Here is a 19,597-nt window from a genome sequence, read left to right on the forward strand (position 1 = left end):
CAGAAATCCAGTGTCTAAACTCCACTACGCTCCGGTGGCTGATGAACGTGGGTAACCGACGATGTTTTTAGAGGGACAGACCAAGACGTGTCCTTTTCTGTAAGTAAAACTGCTGATAATTAAATCAATGATCTACGATTGTGAACAGTATAATGTTATGGATACAAAGTCCTATGTATATATGACTTTCTTAGCAGCTCTAAACTGTCCTATCAGGATCGTTATGTGTCTGGCCAACACGCTTAAACGACATTTCCAAAGAATTGGTTATGTTATTCTGGCTGGTCCTAAAAGTATATTCTTTCAAGCAACAAAAGATGGTACAAACAATAAGTGAAATTGAATATCTATACTTCTTTATTTACATAATTTAATGTATACGAGAAGAAAAATTATACACCATTTGATAAACGAAATTCAATAGAAATAATATTTACAGCAAGATCAGAGTGAACTGTCAGTTCTTCACGATGCATCCGTCTGATGTTTTAAACACGGACTTTTACTCGTATATAAAATTCAAGGAGTAATGAATTCAAAATACCTCCTCACGAAAACTTTTAATAGAGTAGTGGATGTAAACAGGACCCCAACATTTCTATCTCTGTGGGACAAACACTCAACGTTTAATTTATTATCATAAACTCTATTATTCGAAGAAGATTGATTCTGGGTGCAGTGGGCCTTTTTCTTACATGCAAGTCGCTAAACTTTATCACAGTGAAAAAGACACGAAACACGAAAGTAGGTCAATACGAAAAGATGACTTGAAATATTTGTAATTTTAATTTTGATAACTTATTTATGTTAGATCTGCATGGCGTATTTTAATTTTAGGCAATGACTTTCGCAAAGTAGAACTTGTGTACCCTGGAATTTTATACAAAAACACGATCTTTCTTAATTTTCATCCTATTAAAAATGTGGTCGTAATTACCGTGATCAAGCTATATTGTGTAGTTATTGTTTACCATTAAGATCAGGCGGTGATATAATGACAGGACACTCTGTGTAAGCTGTTGTATTGTACAATATCACGTCCACGTTCCAGACAGTAGACGAATTGAAGATAGTAATTGTAAACATGGAAATCTGGACAGACGACAACAGATTCACTCAAACCATCAACAAAGAACAGATAATAAAGATAACAACATATAAAAGAATCGAAAATAACCTATAATATGTTTTTTTTTTATTTCTCTTTCTAAAGATTCTTCAAGTGTTGCTTTTTAAGCTGAAATCATTGCTAATTCATACAGCTTTGATTCACTATTCACTCTTTATAAAACATGAAATAAATATCTACAATATCTCACATTTCACTTGATTTCAAGTAACATTTATTTTTTATTCAACGTTTTCATGAATATTCGCAGTACCAAACACTGAAAAAAGCATTTACTATGCTTTATATATGCACAAATACAATGTCATACACATTATTCTGAGGAAAATGACAATAACTTTTTATGATATAACACTTACAGCTTACTGTGAGTGATGTGTATAAAAAAGGTCAGCCAAACTGATTAATTGTTTTATAAAAAGACATATTCGTTTACTGCAAACCGACTCACTTTTGCATGCTACCATTTGCGCTTTGGCGGACGTATAGAACTTTGCAAATGAATCCCCGCCAAATGTTTCAAACACAGATAATAGGTACGGGTATAAATCTCCATGTCGTTAATGATGTAAATACAAAGTAACATACCTCGGAATTAAGTTGGTTTACAGTGGATACAACTTGTCTCAATAATGATGTAACTTATTTTAAATTGTAAGAGATTAATTACGCGATGAGTAAATAAGTAGCACTGTAGTAAAGAACAATCCCGGAAAACATGAAATAAGCAAATCAAATATTGGCTAACATGACATATACCATTAACTGCCATAATAAAGATATTTCTCGTAATCTCTGTAGCTGGTAACCTAAACACGTGTTTGTGTAGACTGATATTATAACTATGGATTTCTCCTAATAAGTTAATCTTCTGTTAACCTTCATTGGAATCCCCCACATATCAAATTTAAGGTTTTTTATCAAATTTAAACCTTAAACTTTGTCAATTGTTGTACATTTGGGTTGTTTGTTTCGAGATTTATCTAGACCTACATGATAAAATGCACAATTGTTTTTTTAGTTTGTGATCTAAATATATGCAATGTTAATGCAGTAATATACACACTGACCTTTAATGACTAATTTTTTCACTTGTTTATTGTTTAGTCCAGATGATGACCGTTATTCCCCCCACTCTCATACATTGTAAAATAAATAAATAAATAACTTAATAATGAAATGGTAGGATTAATACTTGTACATGATAACCTGCCTACAAGGACACCCTTGAAGTAGAAAACTGTATATCAGTACAGGTTTTTTACAATGCAATGCTTTCGAACCATCTTCACTTCTTTAAAGTTTACAATTATTTCCAAGACAGGCGGACTGGTAATGTGATAGCTAGGAGATTAAATTATGAAGCACTTCATACCGGGAAAGTAATAAATTAATATCAAGTAAAAATCACTGTGCAATGTCTACAGTGAACAACTATCTTACAACTTCCAGCACCGTAACAAACATCTCACTTTAGATAATATCATGATCACACAGTAGAATGACTTGAAATTGAACCGCTAAGACAAAATATTGATAAATTCAACAAACATGTTCATACGTTGTTATTTTGGATGTACATTGGGGAAAATATTAGTGAATTGTATACATTGTATATACATTCATATTGATCAAAATAGTTACATGTATTTGTAACTTTGGAACATCTTCAAAAATATCAAGTATCTGAAAAATAACATTACTTTAGGATTACTGTTTAATTTGCATGGTGAAATTTGGGTTGATGGTCTTGGACAGTTTAACACTTTGACATGAAATTCAAAATTTTCAGAAAAAGACTTATAGATATTCCCATCAACTATATCTAGACATTATGCCTGCAAGTCACTGGAAGATCCTTTATCACTGTTTTGCTGAATAAGGAGAAAACCATTATAGATGAAGCGTTACCAGAAAAAGAAGGAAGATCATTTATCGGGTGTGTACTAGTTTGGGATTGTCTATAAATACAGCACCGTAGATATACATTGTAACCATGGAGATAATGCTGGCCGATCCCCAGAATAGCACGTAAACAAACTGTTCCGTCATGTCCTCTGTAACAAAAATAAATAACAACTGTTTATACCTTCAAATGTATACAACATATATAAAACTAGTTCAGTTTTGTAAAAAAATAAAGGCAAGATGAAGGCTACTTCCGACAATCGTAAGATCATTTTTTTTTCAGCCAAATGATATGACGTCATGTTTCCAAAATGTCTCATTATTATACATGTACGTTGTTGGAGTAGATGAAGGAACGCTTGGTGTAGGAAGATATGTAGTCAGATAAATGTCAACATAACATATGCCCACTCTCAAACAATAGATAGAACACCATGCTATCATGTTTATGGTGGCTGGTATGCGAGTTACTATTGGACTTGCAAACCATCTAATGGTATCATCTGTATTCAATATTTTGTTCTATGAATATTTTCTTTAAAGATGCTCCACCGCCGACAGAGCATAAGTGATATTCATTATTTGAACAATAATTGGTGTTTTATCGTGGATATATAAGCCTAATTAAGACAAAAATAATATGAAATAATTTATTTTGCCTTTGGTGCATGCGCAATAGTGCCACAGAACTTTTTCGCGATGCAATTGATTATTCTTCATATTTTTATTGGAAGTAAAATTAGAAGCTCAAACTTTTCAATAAAGGTGGAAAGAAAGTAACTTTTGTAAATGAAGAAAGATACTAAGATACGTCTGCTCCTGTTTTTGATAGTGAAAAAATACCATTTGTCGGTGGTGGAGCATCTTTAAAGTTCTTTTTATCAAGTAATTTAGGTGATTTCATGCCAATCACAAAATATATATTCTCAATTGACGATACAGTGAAAGCTCTGGATAAGATTTAAGGTCAAAGAACCTTTTAATACTTTTCTCTACTTTTCTCTAGACATACATACCATCAGGCATAAGTATACTGATCGTGCACATCGCCAGGGCAATCACAAATATCACAGGAATCTGAGGAAAAAGCAGATCAAAAGTAATTAACATGTTTCTTTATAATCATTTTCAGTAATACATTATTGTTGTCAACTGCAGCATGATCATAATACTTGATACTTTCACTCCACAGATCTCTTCAATCTTGCTATGACTGGGGATTGATAAGTCATCTAAAAATAGTAAATTAGTATAGATGAGGAAACATTCTTTCAATGGAACAAATTTTTAAGGGAATTTCTCATCCTCGATATCCAACTGTTTTATAATCTCGGCAGGCCTTGATTTATTTTCTCGTGAACTGCCTTTAATTCTTCTATGATACAGTTCAGCCATAAAGTATCGGGGATGAGAAGGGGGGGGGGGAGGGGCGGGTGTTAGAGGGGGCTGAGAGGGATATTTGTATATCATATACTCACTGTATAGAAATACCATTGGCTTAGGTCTGGGGCGGTGGGATGGAATAAGAAATGCCATTGGCTTAGGTCTGGGACGATGGGATGGAATAGGAAATACCATTAGCTTAGGTCTGGGACGATGGGATGGAATAGGAAATACCATTGGCTTAGGTGGGGCTGGGGCGGTGGGATGGAATAAGAAATACCATTAGCTTAGGTCTGGGACGATGGGATGGAATAGGAAATATCATTGGCTTAGGTCTGGGACGATGGGATGGAATAAGAAATGCCATTGGCTTAGGTCTGGGACGATGGGATGGAATAGGAAATACCATTGGCTTAGGTCTGGGACGATGGGATGGAATAGGAAATATCATTGGCTTAGGTCTGGGACGATGGGATGGAATAGGAAATACCATTGGCTTAGGTCTGGGACGATGGGATGGAATAAGAAAAATCATTGGCTTAGGTCTGGGACGGTGGGATAGAACAAGAAATACCATTAGATTAGGTCTGGGACGATGGGATGGAATAGGAAATACCATTGGCTTAGGTCTGGGACGAGGGATGGAATAAGAAATACCATTGGCTTAGGTCTGGGACGATGGGATGGAATAGGAAATACCATTGGCTTAGGTCTGGGACGGTGGGATGGAATAAGAAATACCATTGGCTTAGGTCTGGGACGATGGGATGGAATAGGAAATACCATTGGCTTAGGTCTGGGACGAGGGATGGAATAAGAAATACCATTGGCTTAGGTCTGGGACGATGGGATGGAATAGGAAATACCATTGGCTTAGGTCTGGGGCGGTGGGATGGAATAAGAAATACCATTAGCTTAGGTCTGGGACGATGGGATGGAATAGGAAATATCATTGGCTTAGGTCTGGGACGATGGGATGGAATAAGAAATGCCATTGGCTTAGGTCTGGGACGATGGGATGGAATAGGAAATACCATTGGCTTAGGTCTGGGACGATGGGATGGAATAGGAAATATCATTGGCTTAGGTCTGGGACGGTGGGATGGAATAAGAAATACCATTGGCTTAGGTCTGGGACGATGGGATGGAATAGGAAATACCATTGGCTTAGGTCTGGGACGAGGGATGGAATAAGAAATACCATTGGCTTAGGTCTGGGACGAGGGATGGAATAAGAAATACCATTGGCTTAGGTCTGGGACGAGGGATGGAATAAGAAATACCATTGGCTTAGGTCTGGGACGAGGGATGGAATAAGAAATACCATTGGCTTAGGTCTGGGACGGTGGGATGGAATAGGAAATACCATTGGCTTAGGTCTGGGACGGTGGGATGGAATAGGAAATACCATTGGCTTAGGTCTGGGACGGTGGGATGGAATAAGAAATACCATTGGCTTAGGTCTGGGACGGTGGGATGGAATAAGAAATACCATTGGCTTAGGTCTGGGACGGTGGGATAGAACAAGAAATATCATTGGCTTAGGTCTGGGACGATGGGATGGAATAAGAAATACCATTGGCTTAGGTCTGAGACGGTGGGATGGAATAGGAAATATCATTGGCTTAGGTCTGGGACGGTGGGATGGAATAAGCAATACCATTGGCTTAGGTCTGGGACGATGGGATGGAATAAGAAATGCCATTGGCTTAGGTCTGGGACGATGGGATGGAATAGGAAATACCATTGGCTTAGGTCTGGGACGATGGGATGGAATAAGAAATACCATTGGCTTAGGTCTGGGACGAGGGATGGAATAAGACATACCATTGACAAAGGTCTGTGACGGTTGGATAGAATAAGAACTTGTATACTTACAGCATAGAACTTCCAGTCCCTTTGTTTCTGTAAGGGTGTAGCATGTACCACACCTTCATTCTCTTCCACTATGTAGTTACCAAGTATCAGGTCTATGGAATCCTTTAACAGTATCAAATATCAAACTTTTATCACTGTTCAAGTCTCAAAACAATTAATGCATTACATGGTAAGTAGTGGTGGATTTTCTATGGAATGTTCACTATATGCAGTCATGTTTTAGATATCGAGGTAGGACAAAATTGTACCAAAGTAAGCCTAGTGAAAATGTACCTGACGGAAGCCGTCGCTGAAGTTGTTTTTGAAGTATCTGATGAGAGAATTCCAGCCATCCATCATCAGTCCCATCGTTGTTCTCTTCCCAAGTCTGTAACCATGGTAACATAAACAATCAATCCCAGAATACACTGGTAGTCACAGGCAGACATATTTAACAACCTTAGACAGGTTGTGTTTAAAGCAGAGTTTATCTTGGTACCTGCATTACAAGGTATTTTAATACAACATGCCAAGTGTCATACATGCGACACCAACTAGAAAATGTTCAATTTTATGTGACATCAGCATAAATAGTGTAAAGTTGATCCAACATACAATGAAATAGCTTCTGGTATCGGAACTTTATTGGATCAATTAATAAGGTTTAATGAGTTACCTGGTAAAGTCTGTTTTGAGGGCACCTGTTCCTGCGTACTGTTTTGATATACAGTCTGCATTGTCTGCCCATACTGAAAAAAAGGACAAAAATATACCTGTTAAAGTTCTTCCCAACTGTGAAAAGCCATGATACTATCCAGTATCTAGATCAATTTATACTTCTGGAAAATGTATAGGCCATCTGAAATAATCAATGTTTTTTCTTGCTTCTTATTAACATCTTTAGTTATTAACTGCAAAATTATTTTATGAAGATGCCAAGTTTGGTACGGAAGAAGAGTTTCAGAGTATTTAGTTTGTTTTACATCCAATCAACAGTGAGGACCAGGAAAGGATGTGCCATGTTTAGGAGGTGGGAGAAAGCTGGAGTCAGTACATGAAACTTAAAACCATGATTTGAAAGGTAGGTGGTATTGTATCAATTGAAGACGCCTAAACCACTCAGTCACTGCAGCCTCTAGAACGTAAATCACAAACCTATAATCAGGCCTTAGTAACTGTTCTATGTGGGTATCTAACTAAACCACTCAGTCACTGCAGCCTCTAGAGCGTTCTTGGAGGTAAATCACAAACCTATAATCAGGCCTTAGTAACTGTTCTATGTGGGTATCTAACTAAACCACTCAGTCACTGCAGCCTCTAGAGCGTTCTTGGAGGTAAATCACAAACCTATAATCAGGCCTTAGTAACTGTTCTATGTAGGTATCTAACTAAATCACTCAGTCACTGCAGCCTCTAGAGCGTTCTTGGAGGTAAATCACAAACCTATAATCAGGCCTTAGTAACTGTTCTATGTGGGTATCTAATTAAACCACTCAGTCACTGCAGCCTCTAGAGCGTAAATCACAAACCTATAATCAGGCCTTAGTAACTGTTCTATGTGGGTATCTAACTAAACCACTCAGTCACTGCAGCCTCTAGAACGTAAATCACAAACCTATAATCAGGCCTTAGTAACTGTTCTATGTGGGTATCTAACTAAATCACTCAGTCACTGCAGCCTCTAGAACGTTCTTGGAGGTAAATCACAAATCTATAATCAGGCCTTAGTAACTGTTCTATGTGGGTATCTAACTAAACCACTCAGTCACTGCAGCCTCTAGAGCGTTCTTGGAGGTAAATCACAAACCTATAATCAGGCCTTAGTAACTGTTCTATGTGGGTATCTAACTAAACCACTCAGTCACTGCAGCCTCTAGAGCGTTCTTGGAGGTAAATCACAAACCTATAATCAGGCCTTAGTAACTGTTCTATGTGGGTATCTAACTAAACCACTCAGTCACTGCAGCCTCTAGAGCGTTCTTGGAGGTAAATCACAAACCTATAATCAGGCCTTAGTAACTGTTCTATGTAGGTATCTAACTAAACCACTCAGTCACTGCAGCCTCTAGAGCGTTCTTGGAGGTAAATCACAAACCTATAATCAGGCCTTAGTAACTGTTCTATGTGGGTATCTAACTAAACCACTCAGTCACCGCAGCCTCTAGAACGTAAATCACAAACATATAATCAGGCCTTAGTAACTGTTTTATGTGGGTATCTAACTAAACCACTCAGTCACTGCAGCCTCTAGAGCGTTCTTGGAGGTAAATCACAAACCTATAATCAGGCCTTAGTAACTGTTCTATGTAGGTATCTAACTAAACCACTCAGTCACTCCAGCCTCTATAGTGTTCTTGGAGGTAAATCACAAACCTATAATCAGGCCTTAGTAACTGTTCTATGTGGGTATCTAACTAAACCACTCAGTCACTGCAGCCTCTAGAGCGTTCTTGGAGGTAAATCACAAACCTATAATCAGGCCTTAGTAACTGTTCTATGTGGGTATCTAACTAAACCACTCAGTCACTGCAGCCTCTAGAGCGTTCTTGGAGGTAAATCACAAACCTATAATCAGGCCTTAGTAACTGTTCTATGTGGGTATCTAACTAAACCACTCAGTCACTGCAGCCTCTAGAACGTAAATCACAAACCTATAATCAGGCCTTAGTAACTGTTCTATGTGGGTATCTAACTAAACCACTCAGTCACTGCAGCCTCTAGAGCGTTCTTGGAGGTAAATCACAAACCTATAATCAGGCCTTAGTAACTGTTCTATGTGGGTATCTAACTAAATCACTCAGTCACTGCAGCCTCTAGAACGTTCTTGGAGGTAAATCACAAACCCATAATCAGGCCTTAGTAACTGTTCTATGTGGGTATCTAACTAAACCACTCAGTCACTGCAGCCTCTAGAACGTTCTTGGAGGTAAATCACAAACCCATAATCAGGCCTTAGTAACTGTTCTATGTAGGTATCTAACTAAACCACTCAGTCACTGCAGCCTCTAGAGCGTTCTTGGAGGTAAATCACAAACCTATAATCAGGCCTTAGTAACTGTTCTATGTAGGTATCTAACTAAACCACTCAGTCACTGCAGCCTCTAGAGCGTTCTTGGAGGTAAATCACAAACCTATAATCAGGCCTTAGTAACTGTTCTATGTGGGTATCTAACTAAACCACTCAGTCACTGCAGCCTCTAGAGCGTTCTTGGAGGTAAATCACAAACCTATAATCAGGCCTTAGTAACTGTTCTATGTGGGTATCTAACTAAACCACTCAGTCCCTGCAGCCTCTAGAGCGTTCTTGGAGGTAAATCACAAACCTATAATCAGGCCTTAGTAACTGTTCTATGTGGGTATCTAACTAAACCACTCAGTCACTGCAGCCTCTAGAACGTAAATCACAAACCTATAATCAGGCCTTAGTAACTGTTCTATGTGGGTATCTAACTAAACCACTCAGTCACTGCAGCCTCTAGAGCGTTCTTGGAGGTAAATCACAAACCTATAATCAGGCCTTAGTAACTGTTCTATGTGGGTATCTAACTAAACCACTCAGTCACTGCAGCCTCTAGAGCGTTCTTGGAGGTAAATCACAAACCTATAATCAGGCCTTAGTAACTGTTCTATGTAGGTATCTAACTAAACCACTCAGTCACTGCAGCCTCTAGAGCGTTCTTGGAGGTAAATCACAAACCTATAATCAGGCCTTAGTAACTGTTCTATGTGGGTATCTAACTAAATCACTCAGTCACTGCAGCCTCTAGAACGTTCTTGGAGGTAAATCACAAACCCATAATCAGGCCTTAGTAACTGTTCTATGTGGGTATCTAACTAAACCACTCAGTCACTGCAGCCTCTAGAACGTTCTTGGAGGTAAATCACAAACCCATAATCAGGCCTTAGTAACTGTTCTATGTAGGTATCTAACTAAACCACTCAGTCACTGCAGCCTCTAGAGCGTTCTTGGAGGTAAATCACAAACCTATAATCAGGCCTTAGTAACTGTTCTATGTGGGTATCTAACTAAACCACTCAGTCACTGCAGCCTCTAGAGCGTTCTTGGAGGTAAATCACAAACCTATAATCAGGCCTTAGTAACTGTTCTATGTAGGTATCTAACTAAACCACTCAGTCACTGCAGCCTCTAGAACGTTCTTGGAGGTAAATCACAAACCCATAATCAGGCCTTAGTAACTGTTCTATGTAGGTATCTAACTAAACCACTCAGTCACTGCAGCCTCTAGAGCGTTCTTGGAGGTAAATCACAAACCTATAATCAGGCCTTAGTAACTGTTCTATGTGGGTATCTAACTAAACCACTCAGTCACTGCAGCCTCTAGAGCGTTCTTGGAGGTAAATCACAAACCTATAATCAGGCCTTAGTAACTGTTCTATGTAGGTATCTAACTAAACCACTCAGTCACTGCAGCCTCTAGAGCGTAAATCACAAACCTATAATCAGGCCTTAGTAACTGTTCTATGTAGGTATCTAACTAAACCACTCAGTCACTGCAGCCTCTAGAGCGTAAATCACAAACCTATAATCAGGCCTTAGTAACTGTTCTATGTAGGTATCTAACTAAACCACTCAGTCACTGCAGCCTCTAGAGCGTTCTTGGAGGTAAATCACAAAGCTATAATCAGGCCTCAGTAACTGTTCTATGTAGGTATCTAACTAAACCACTCAGTCACTGCCTCTAGAGTAAATCACAAACCTCTAGTAACTGTTCTATGTAGGTATCTAACTAAACACTCGTCACGCAGCCTCTAGAGGTAAATCACAAACCTATAATCAGGCCTTAGTAACTGTTCTATGTAGGTATCTAACTAAACCACTCAGTCACTGCAGCCTCTAGAGCGTTCTTGGAGGTAAATCACAAACCTATAATCAGGCCTTAGTAACTGTTCTATGTAGGTATCTAACTAAACCACTCAGTCACTGCAGCCTCTAGAGCGTTCTTGGAGGTAAATCACAAACCTATAATCAGGCCTTAGTAACTGTTCTATGTGGGTATCTAACTAAACCACTCAGTCACTGCAGCCTCTAGAGCGTTCTTGGAGGTAAATCACAAACCTATAATCAGGCCTTAGTAACTGTTCTATGTAGGTATCTAACTAAACCACTCAGTCACTGCAGCCTCTAGAACGTAAATCACAAACCTATAATCAGGCCTTAGTAACTGTTCTATGTAGGTATCTAACTAAACCACTCAGTCACTGCAGCCTCTAGAGCGTTCTTGGAGGTAAATCACAAACCTATAATCAGGCCTCAGTAACTGTTCTATGTAGGTATCTAACTAAACCACTCAGTCACTGCAGCCTCTAGAGCGTTCTTGGAGGTAAATCACAAACCTATAATCAGGCCTCAGTAACTGTTCTATGTAGGTATCTAACTAAACCACTCAGTCACTGCAGCCTCTAGAGCGTTCTTGGAGGTAAATCACAAACCTATAATCAGGCCTTAGTAACTGTTCTATGTGGGTATCTAACTAAACCACTCAGTCACCGCAGCCTCTAGAACGTAAAATCACAAACCTATAATCAGGCCTTAGTAACTGTTCTATGTGGGTATCTAGCTAAATCACTCAGTCACTGCAGCCTCTAGAACGTTCTTGGAGGTAAATCACAAACCTATAATCAGGCCTTAGTAACTGTTCTATGTGGGTATCTAACTAAACCACTCAGTCACTGCAGCCTCTAGAGCGTTCTTGGAGGTAAATCACAAACCTATAATCAGGCCTTGGTAACTGTTCTATGTGGGTATCTAACTAAACCACTCAGTCACTGCAGCCTCTAGAGCGTTCTTGGAGGTAAATCACAAACCTATAATCAGGCCTTAGTAACTGTTCTATATGGGTATCTAACTAAACCACTCAGTCACTGCAGCCTCTAGAGCGTTCTTGGAGGTAAATCACAAACCTATAATCAGGCCTTAGTAACTGTTCTATGTAGGTATCTAACTAAACCACTCAGTCACTGCAGCCTCTAGAGCGTTCTTGGAGGTAAATCACAAACCTATAATCAGGCCTTAGTAACTGTTCTATGTGGGTATCTAACTAAACCACTCAGTCACTGCAGCCTCTAGAACGTAAATCACAAACCTATAATCAGGCCTTAGTAACTGTTTTATGTGGGTATCTAACTAAACCACTCAGTCACTGCAGCCTCTAGAGCGTTCTTGGAGGTAAATCACAAACCTATAATCAGGCCTTAGTAACTGTTCTATGTAGGTATCTAACTAAACCACTCAGTCACTCCAGCCTCTATAGTGTTCTTGGAGGTAAATCACAAACCTATAATCAGGCCTTAGTAACTGTTCTATGTAGGTATCTAACTAAACCACTCAGTCACTGCAGCCTCTAGAGCGTTCTTGGAGGTAAATCACAAACCTATAATCAGGCCTTAGTAACTGTTCTATGTGGGTATCTAACTAAACCACTCAGTCACTGCAGCCTCTAGAGCGTTCTTGGAGGTAAATCACAAACCTATAATCAGGCCTTAGTAACTGTTCTATGTGGGTATCTAACTAAACCACTCAGTCACTGCAGCGTTCTTGGAGGTAAATCACAAACCTATTAATCAGGCCTTAGTAACTGTTCTATGTGGGTATCTAACTAAACCACTCAGTCACTGCAGCCTCTAGAGCGTTCTTGGAGGTAAATCACAAACCTATAATCAGGCCTTAGTAACTGTTCTATGTGGGTATCTAACTAAACCACTCAGCCACTGCAGCCTCTAGAGCGTTCTTGGAGGTAAATCACAAACCTATAATCAGGCCTTAGTAACTGTTCTATGTAGGTATCTAACTAAACCACTCAGTCACTGCAGCCTCTAGAGCGTTCTTGGAGGTAAATCACAAACCTATAATCAGGCCTTAGTAACTGTTCTATGTGGGTATCTAACTAAACCACTCAGTCACTGCAGCCTCTAGAACGTTCTTGGAGGTAAATCACAAACCCATAATCAGGCCTTAGTAACTGTTCTATGTGGGTATCTAACTAAACCACTCAGTCACTGCAGCCTCTAGAACGTTCTTGGAGGTAAATCACAAACCTATAATCAGGCCTTAGTAACTGTTCTATGTAGGTATCTAACTAAACCACTCAGTCACTGCAGCCTCTAGAGCGTTCTTGGAGGTAAATCACAAACCTATAATCAGGCCTTAGTAACTGTTCTATGTAGGTATCTAACTAAACCACTCAGTCACTGCAGCCTCTAGAGCGTTCTTGGAGGTAAATCACAAACCTATAATCAGGCCTTAGTAACTGTTCTATGTGGGTATCTAACTAAACCACTCAGTCACTGCAGCCTCTAGAGCGTTCTTGGAGGTAAATCACAAACCTATAATCAGGCCTTAGTAACTGTTCTATGTGGGTATCTAACTAAACCACTCAGTCCCTGCAGCCTCTAGAGCGTTCTTGGAGGTAAATCACAAACCTATAATCAGGCCTTAGTAACTGTTCTATGTAGGTATCTAACTAAACCACTCAGTCACTGCAGCCTCTAGAACGTAAATCACAAACCTATAATCAGGCCTTAGTAACTGTTCTATGTAGGTATCTAACTAAACCACTCAGTCACTGCAGCCTCTAGAGCGTTCTTGGAGGTAAATCACAAAGCTATAATCAGGCCTCAGTAACTGTTCTATGTAGGTATCTAACTAAACCACTCAGTCACTGCAGCCTCTAGAGCGTAAATCACAAACCTATAATCAGGCCTTAGTAACTGTTCTATGTGGGTATCTAACTAAACCACTCAGTCACTGCAGCCTCTAGAACGTAAATCACAAACCTATAATCAGGCCTTAGTAACTGTTCTATGTGGGTATCTAACTAAATCACTCAGTCACTGCAGCCTCTAGAACGTTCTTGGAGGTAAATCACAAACCTATAATCAGGCCTTAGTAACTGTTCTATGTGGGTATCTAACTAAACCACTCAGTCACTGCAGCCTCTAGAGCGTTCTTGGAGGTAAATCACAAACCTATAATCAGGCCTTGGTAACTGTTCTATGTGGGTATCTAACTAAACCACTCAGTCACTGCAGCCTCTAGAGCGTTCTTGGAGGTAAATCACAAACCTATAATCAGGCCTTAGTAACTGTTCTATATGGGTATCTAACTAAACCACTCAGTCACTGCAGCCTCTAGAGCGTTCTTGGAGGTAAATCACAAACCTATAATCAGGCCTTAGTAACTGTTCTATGTAGGTATCTAACTAAACTACTCAGTCACTGCAGCCTCTAGAGCGTTCTTGGAGGTAAATCACAAACCTATAATCAGGCCTTAGTAACTGTTCTATGTGGGTATCTAACTAAACCACTCAGTCACTGCAGCCTCTAGAACGTAAATCACAAACCTATAATCAGGCCTTAGTAACTGTTTTATGTGGGTATCTAACTAAACCACTCAGTCACTGCAGCCTCTAGAGCGTTCTTGGAGGTAAATCACAAACCTATAATCAGGCCTTAGTAACTGTTCTATGTAGGTATCTAACTAAACCACTCAGTCACTCCAGCCTCTATAGTGTTCTTGGAGGTAAATCACAAACCTATAATCAGGCCTTAGTAACTGTTCTATGTGGGTATCTAACTAAACCACTCAGTCACTGCAGCCTCTAGAGCGTTCTTGGAGGTAAATCACAAACCTATAATCAGGCCTTAGTAACTGTTCTATGTGGGTATCTAACTAAACCACTCAGTCACTGCAGCCTCTAGAGCGTTCTTGGAGGTAAATCACAAACCTATAATCAGGCCTTAGTAACTGTTCTATGTGGGTATCTAACTAAACCACTCAGTCACTGCAGCCTCTAGAACGTAAATCACAAACCTATAATCAGGCCTTAGTAACTGTTCTATGTGGGTATCTAACTAAACCACTCAGTCACTGCAGCCTCTAGAGCGTTCTTGGAGGTAAATCACAAACCTATAATCAGGCCTTAGTAACTGTTCTATGTGGGTATCTAACTAAACCACTCAGTCACTGCAGCCTCTAGAGCGTTCTTGGAGGTAAATCACAAACCTATAATCAGGCCTTAGTAACTGTTCTATGTAGGTATCTAACTAAACCACTCAGTCACTGCAGCCTCTAGAGCGTTCTTGGAGGTAAATCACAAACCTATAATCAGGCCTTAGTAACTGTTCTATGTGGGTATCTAACTAAACCACTCAGTCACTGCAGCCTCTAGAACGTTCTTGGAGGTAAATCACAAACCCATAATCAGGCCTTAGTAACTGTTCTATGTGGGTATCTAACTAAACCACTCAGTCACTGCAGCCTCTAGAACGTTCTTGGAGGTAAATCACAAACCATAATCAGGCCTTAGTAACTGTTCTATGTAGGTATCTAACTAAACCACTCAGTCACTGCAGCCTCTAGAGCGTTCTTGGAGGTAAATCACAAACCTATAATCAGGCCTTAGTAACTGTTCTATGTAGGTATCTAACTAAACCACTCAGTCACTGCAGCCTCTAGAGCGTTCTTGGAGGTAAATCACAAACCTATAATCAGGCCTTAGTAACTGTTCTATGTGGGTATCTAACTAAACCACTCAGTCACTGCAGCCTCTAGAGCGTTCTTGGAGGTAAATCACAAACCTATAATCAGGCATAATCGGCCTTAGTAACTGTTCTATGTGGGTATCTAACTAAACCACTCAGTCCCACTGCAGCCTCTAGAGCGTTCTTGGAGGTAAATCACAAACCTATAATCAGGCCTTAGTAACTGTTCTATGTAGGTATCTAACTAAACCACTCAGTCACTGCAGCCTCTAGAGCGTAAATCACAAACCTATAATCAGGCCTTAGTAACTGTTCTATGTAGGTATCTAACTAAACCACTCAGTCACTGCAGCCTCTAGAGCGTTCTTGGAGGTAAATCACAAAGCTATAATCAGGCAGTCCAGTAATTGTTCTTTATGTAGGTATCTAACTAAACCACTCAGTCACTGCAGCCTCTAGAGCGTTCTTGGAGGTAAATCACAAACCTATAATCAGGCCTTAGTAACTGTTCTATGTGGGTATCTAACTAAATCACTCAGTCACTGCAGCCTCTAGAGCGTTCTTGGAGGTAAATCACAAACCTATAATCAGGCCTTAGTAACTGTTCTATGTTGGGTATCTAACTAAACCACTCAGCCACTGCAGCCTCTAGAGCGTTCTTGGAGGTAAATCACAAACCTATAATCAGGCCTTAGTAACTGTTCTATGTGGGTATCTAACTGAACCACACAGTCACTGCAGCCTCTAGAGCGTTCTTGGAGGTAAATCACAAACCTATAATCAGGCCTTAGTAACTTTTCTTTGTGGGTATCTAACTAAACCACTCAGCCACTGCAGCCTCTAGAGCGTTCTTGGAGGTAAATCACAAACCTATAATCAGGCCTTAGTAACTGTTCTATGTGGGTATCTAACTAAACCACTCAGTCACTGCAGCCTCTAGAACGTTCTTGGAGGTAAATCACAAACCTATAATCAGGCCTTAGTAACTGTTCTATGTAGGTAGCTATCTAAACCACTCAGCCACTGCAGCCTCTAGAGCGTTCTTGGAGGTAAATCACAAACCTATAATCAGGCCTTAGTAACTGTTCTATGTGGGTATCTAACTAAACCACTCAGTCACTGCAGCCTCTAGAGCGTTCTTGGAGGTAAATCCACAAACCTATAATCAGGCCTTAGTAACTGTTCTATGTGGGTATCTAACTAAACCACTCAGTCACTGCAGCCTCTAGAGCGTTCTTGGAGGTAAATCACAAACCTATAATCAGGCCTTAGTAACTGTTCTATGTGGGTATCTAACTAAACCACTCAGTCACTGCAGCCTCTAGAGCGTTCTTGGAGGTAAATCACAAACCTATAATCAGGCCTTAGTAACTGTTCTATGTGGGTATCTAACTAAACCACTCAGTCACTGCAGCCTCTAGAGCGTTCTTGGAGGTAAATCACAAACCTATAATCAGGCCTTAGTAACTGTTCTATGTGGGTATCTAACTAAACCACTCAGTCACTGCAGCCTCTAGAGCGTTCTTGGAGGTAAATCACAAACCTATAATCAGGCCTTAGTAACTGTTCTATGTGGGTATCTAACTAAACCACTCAGTCACTGCAGCCTCTAGAGCGTTCTTGGAGGTAAATCACAAACCTATAATCAGGCCTTAGTAACTGTTCTATGTGGGTATCTAACTAAACCACTCAGTCACTGCAGCCTCTAGAGCGTTCTTGGAGGTAAATCACAAACCTATAGTTCTAGGTAGGTATCTAACTGGTGATCCACTGGTAGAGGGATTAGAATATCTGAACCAAAGCAGTCATACCCATACTTACTGTTATTGTACATGGTTTTGAATGTAGGTATATCATCAGTTTTCTGTCCTGTCTCTATTATACCAAGTCTCTGTAAGTAAAAAAAAATACTTTTAAAGTTATATGTACTGTAACTGGGCGAACATTTTGGCATGTTAATATTTCTTTATTGATCCATTAAAAACCATAAGGTTGATGAATTAAGCCTCGGAAATCACTCAAATGGCTTCTGATTCCTTATAGACGTTAGTTACAACACAGAAATTATGTACTGTAAAATTGTTGTTTTTATGCCTTATGTATGTTTAGAAGGAAACCTTCCCACTGAAATCACTTTACAAGTACTAATAACACTGTAAAAATGTGAAATGAAATTGTAGACTACAATTTGGCTTCATGGGCTGACCGTAGGTACTCATTTCCCTTCACTATAGTAACAGAAAAGCAAAAACCTTTATGATATAAGGATTAACAAAACCATATAATATTCACATGACACGATTGCTGGAAGTGATGATGTAGGCTGTACTAGGAATATGACCGACTTACCCCAAGTTGTTGTTGTAGAACAACCTTAGCGATTAAACCTTGGACCACATTGGTCCTATCCAGACAGTCTATACAGTTGGTCCTGAACACTCCCTTCTGGTACATACTGACCACTCCGTCACTGTCCACCATATAGTATCTGGTACACAAAACAACCTATCAGCACACTTCTCTCTTATCACCAAACTTGTGTGACCAATTCTGAGATCAACACTATACTGTTATTGATGGTACTTATAGTTCACAGCAGAACAAGTGTGAAAAGCTGTAATATAATAATACAGCTGAAATAGGCGACACAAAGAAAAACACAACATCATTTTACAAAAAACATGACATTTTATTGTCTGAGAAATGTTTCCTCACTTTTTTCTATACATGTCTATGGAAAATGTACATAAGAAAAATTCTGTGACAATCAAATGATACACTGAAAGTGTACATTTTACCTGGATAGTAACCAGTCCCTCATCTAATGAACCACACTTAATTAAGCAATACTGTCTAAAGACCTACCCGAATCTCTTGATGTCCTCTGACAGGCGGTCTATCAGAATATTCAGTCGGTCCCATCTCATCTTTCTGCATTCATGGTGAAAGTCAAAATATTCATACCTGGTATAAAAGAAAACAAAAGAAATGGAGACAAAAACATATTTATCTATGGTAAGTAGTGCCATTAGGAATGCTTATTCCAGAGCAGTGGAAGAAGCGTAACTTAACTAAGAGTCATAAGGACGGCAAAAGAGCATCAATAAATATAGAATCTACACATTCCATGAATGTGTTAATGCCTTGGACAGAATCGGTCTTCATAATTCAAAATATCACTTGACACATAGGTGTACATGTGCATTATATCGTTCGAGATTTTTTGTCCAAACCATAAATGAAGGAGGATCACAAATCAAATGGACATATTTCTAGTAGTGTTGATTGTGTGTACCCCTTACTTGCTGAAGTCTAGATATCAAAGGGACATATCTGTAGTGGAGTTGAGGCCCTTAGTTGTGTATACTGCTTACTTGCTGAAGTCTAGATATCAAAGGGACATACTTGTAGTGGAGTTGAGCCCCTTAGTTGTGTATACCCCTTACTTGCTGAAGTCTAGATATTAAAGGGACATATTTGTAGTGGAGTTGAGCCCCTTAGTTAGTATACCCCTTAAGGCCCGTTCACACAGTAAAACAAGACACATACAACCAGTTTTATAAAACTTGGGATGTATAAACCTTCTATGTGCACACTGTAAACCTCAAGCTGTATATACCCCCTGCTGGAGTTCCCGTAACTTAATGTTAACACAACATTCTGACCATTTCAGTCAAGATGGACAACATGGAAGTAGAAAGATGATATTGATATACTGTACGAATGAGTTTTACTTGTGCAGATTCACTTTATTAAAATGTGTTGATATAAAATATGACCATTTACTCTTGTAATATTCTTACAGTAATTAATAAAACT

General features: G+C 39.3%; 1 protein-coding gene across 4 annotated transcripts in view; it reads right to left on the bottom strand.

Moving 5' to 3' along the window:
- Positions 1–334: 334 nt before the first annotated feature.
- LOC138316318 (phosphatidylinositol-3-phosphatase SAC1-like) overlaps positions 335–19,597 on the bottom strand; it is a 52,319-nt gene continuing 33,056 nt past the window's right edge. For all 4 annotated transcript variants that reach the window (XM_069257977.1, XM_069257979.1, XM_069257978.1 and 1 more), the window contains 8 exons: positions 18,644–18,742; positions 18,128–18,266; positions 17,600–17,669; positions 6,954–7,026; positions 6,572–6,665; positions 6,299–6,400; positions 4,054–4,114; positions 335–3,186 (listed from right to left, as the gene is read on the bottom strand). In XM_069257977.1, the coding sequence (XP_069114078.1) occupies positions 3,062–3,186; positions 4,054–4,114; positions 6,299–6,400; positions 6,572–6,665; positions 6,954–7,026; positions 17,600–17,669; positions 18,128–18,266; positions 18,644–18,742 (763 nt within the window). In that variant the 3' untranslated portion in view covers positions 335–3,061. The remainder of the gene's footprint in view (positions 3,187–4,053; positions 4,115–6,298; positions 6,401–6,571; positions 6,666–6,953; positions 7,027–17,599; positions 17,670–18,127; positions 18,267–18,643; positions 18,743–19,597) is intronic.

This window comes from Argopecten irradians, chromosome 2, assembly GCF_041381155.1.
Source record: "Argopecten irradians isolate NY chromosome 2, Ai_NY, whole genome shotgun sequence".
NCBI lineage: Eukaryota > Metazoa > Mollusca > Bivalvia > Pectinida > Pectinidae > Argopecten > Argopecten irradians.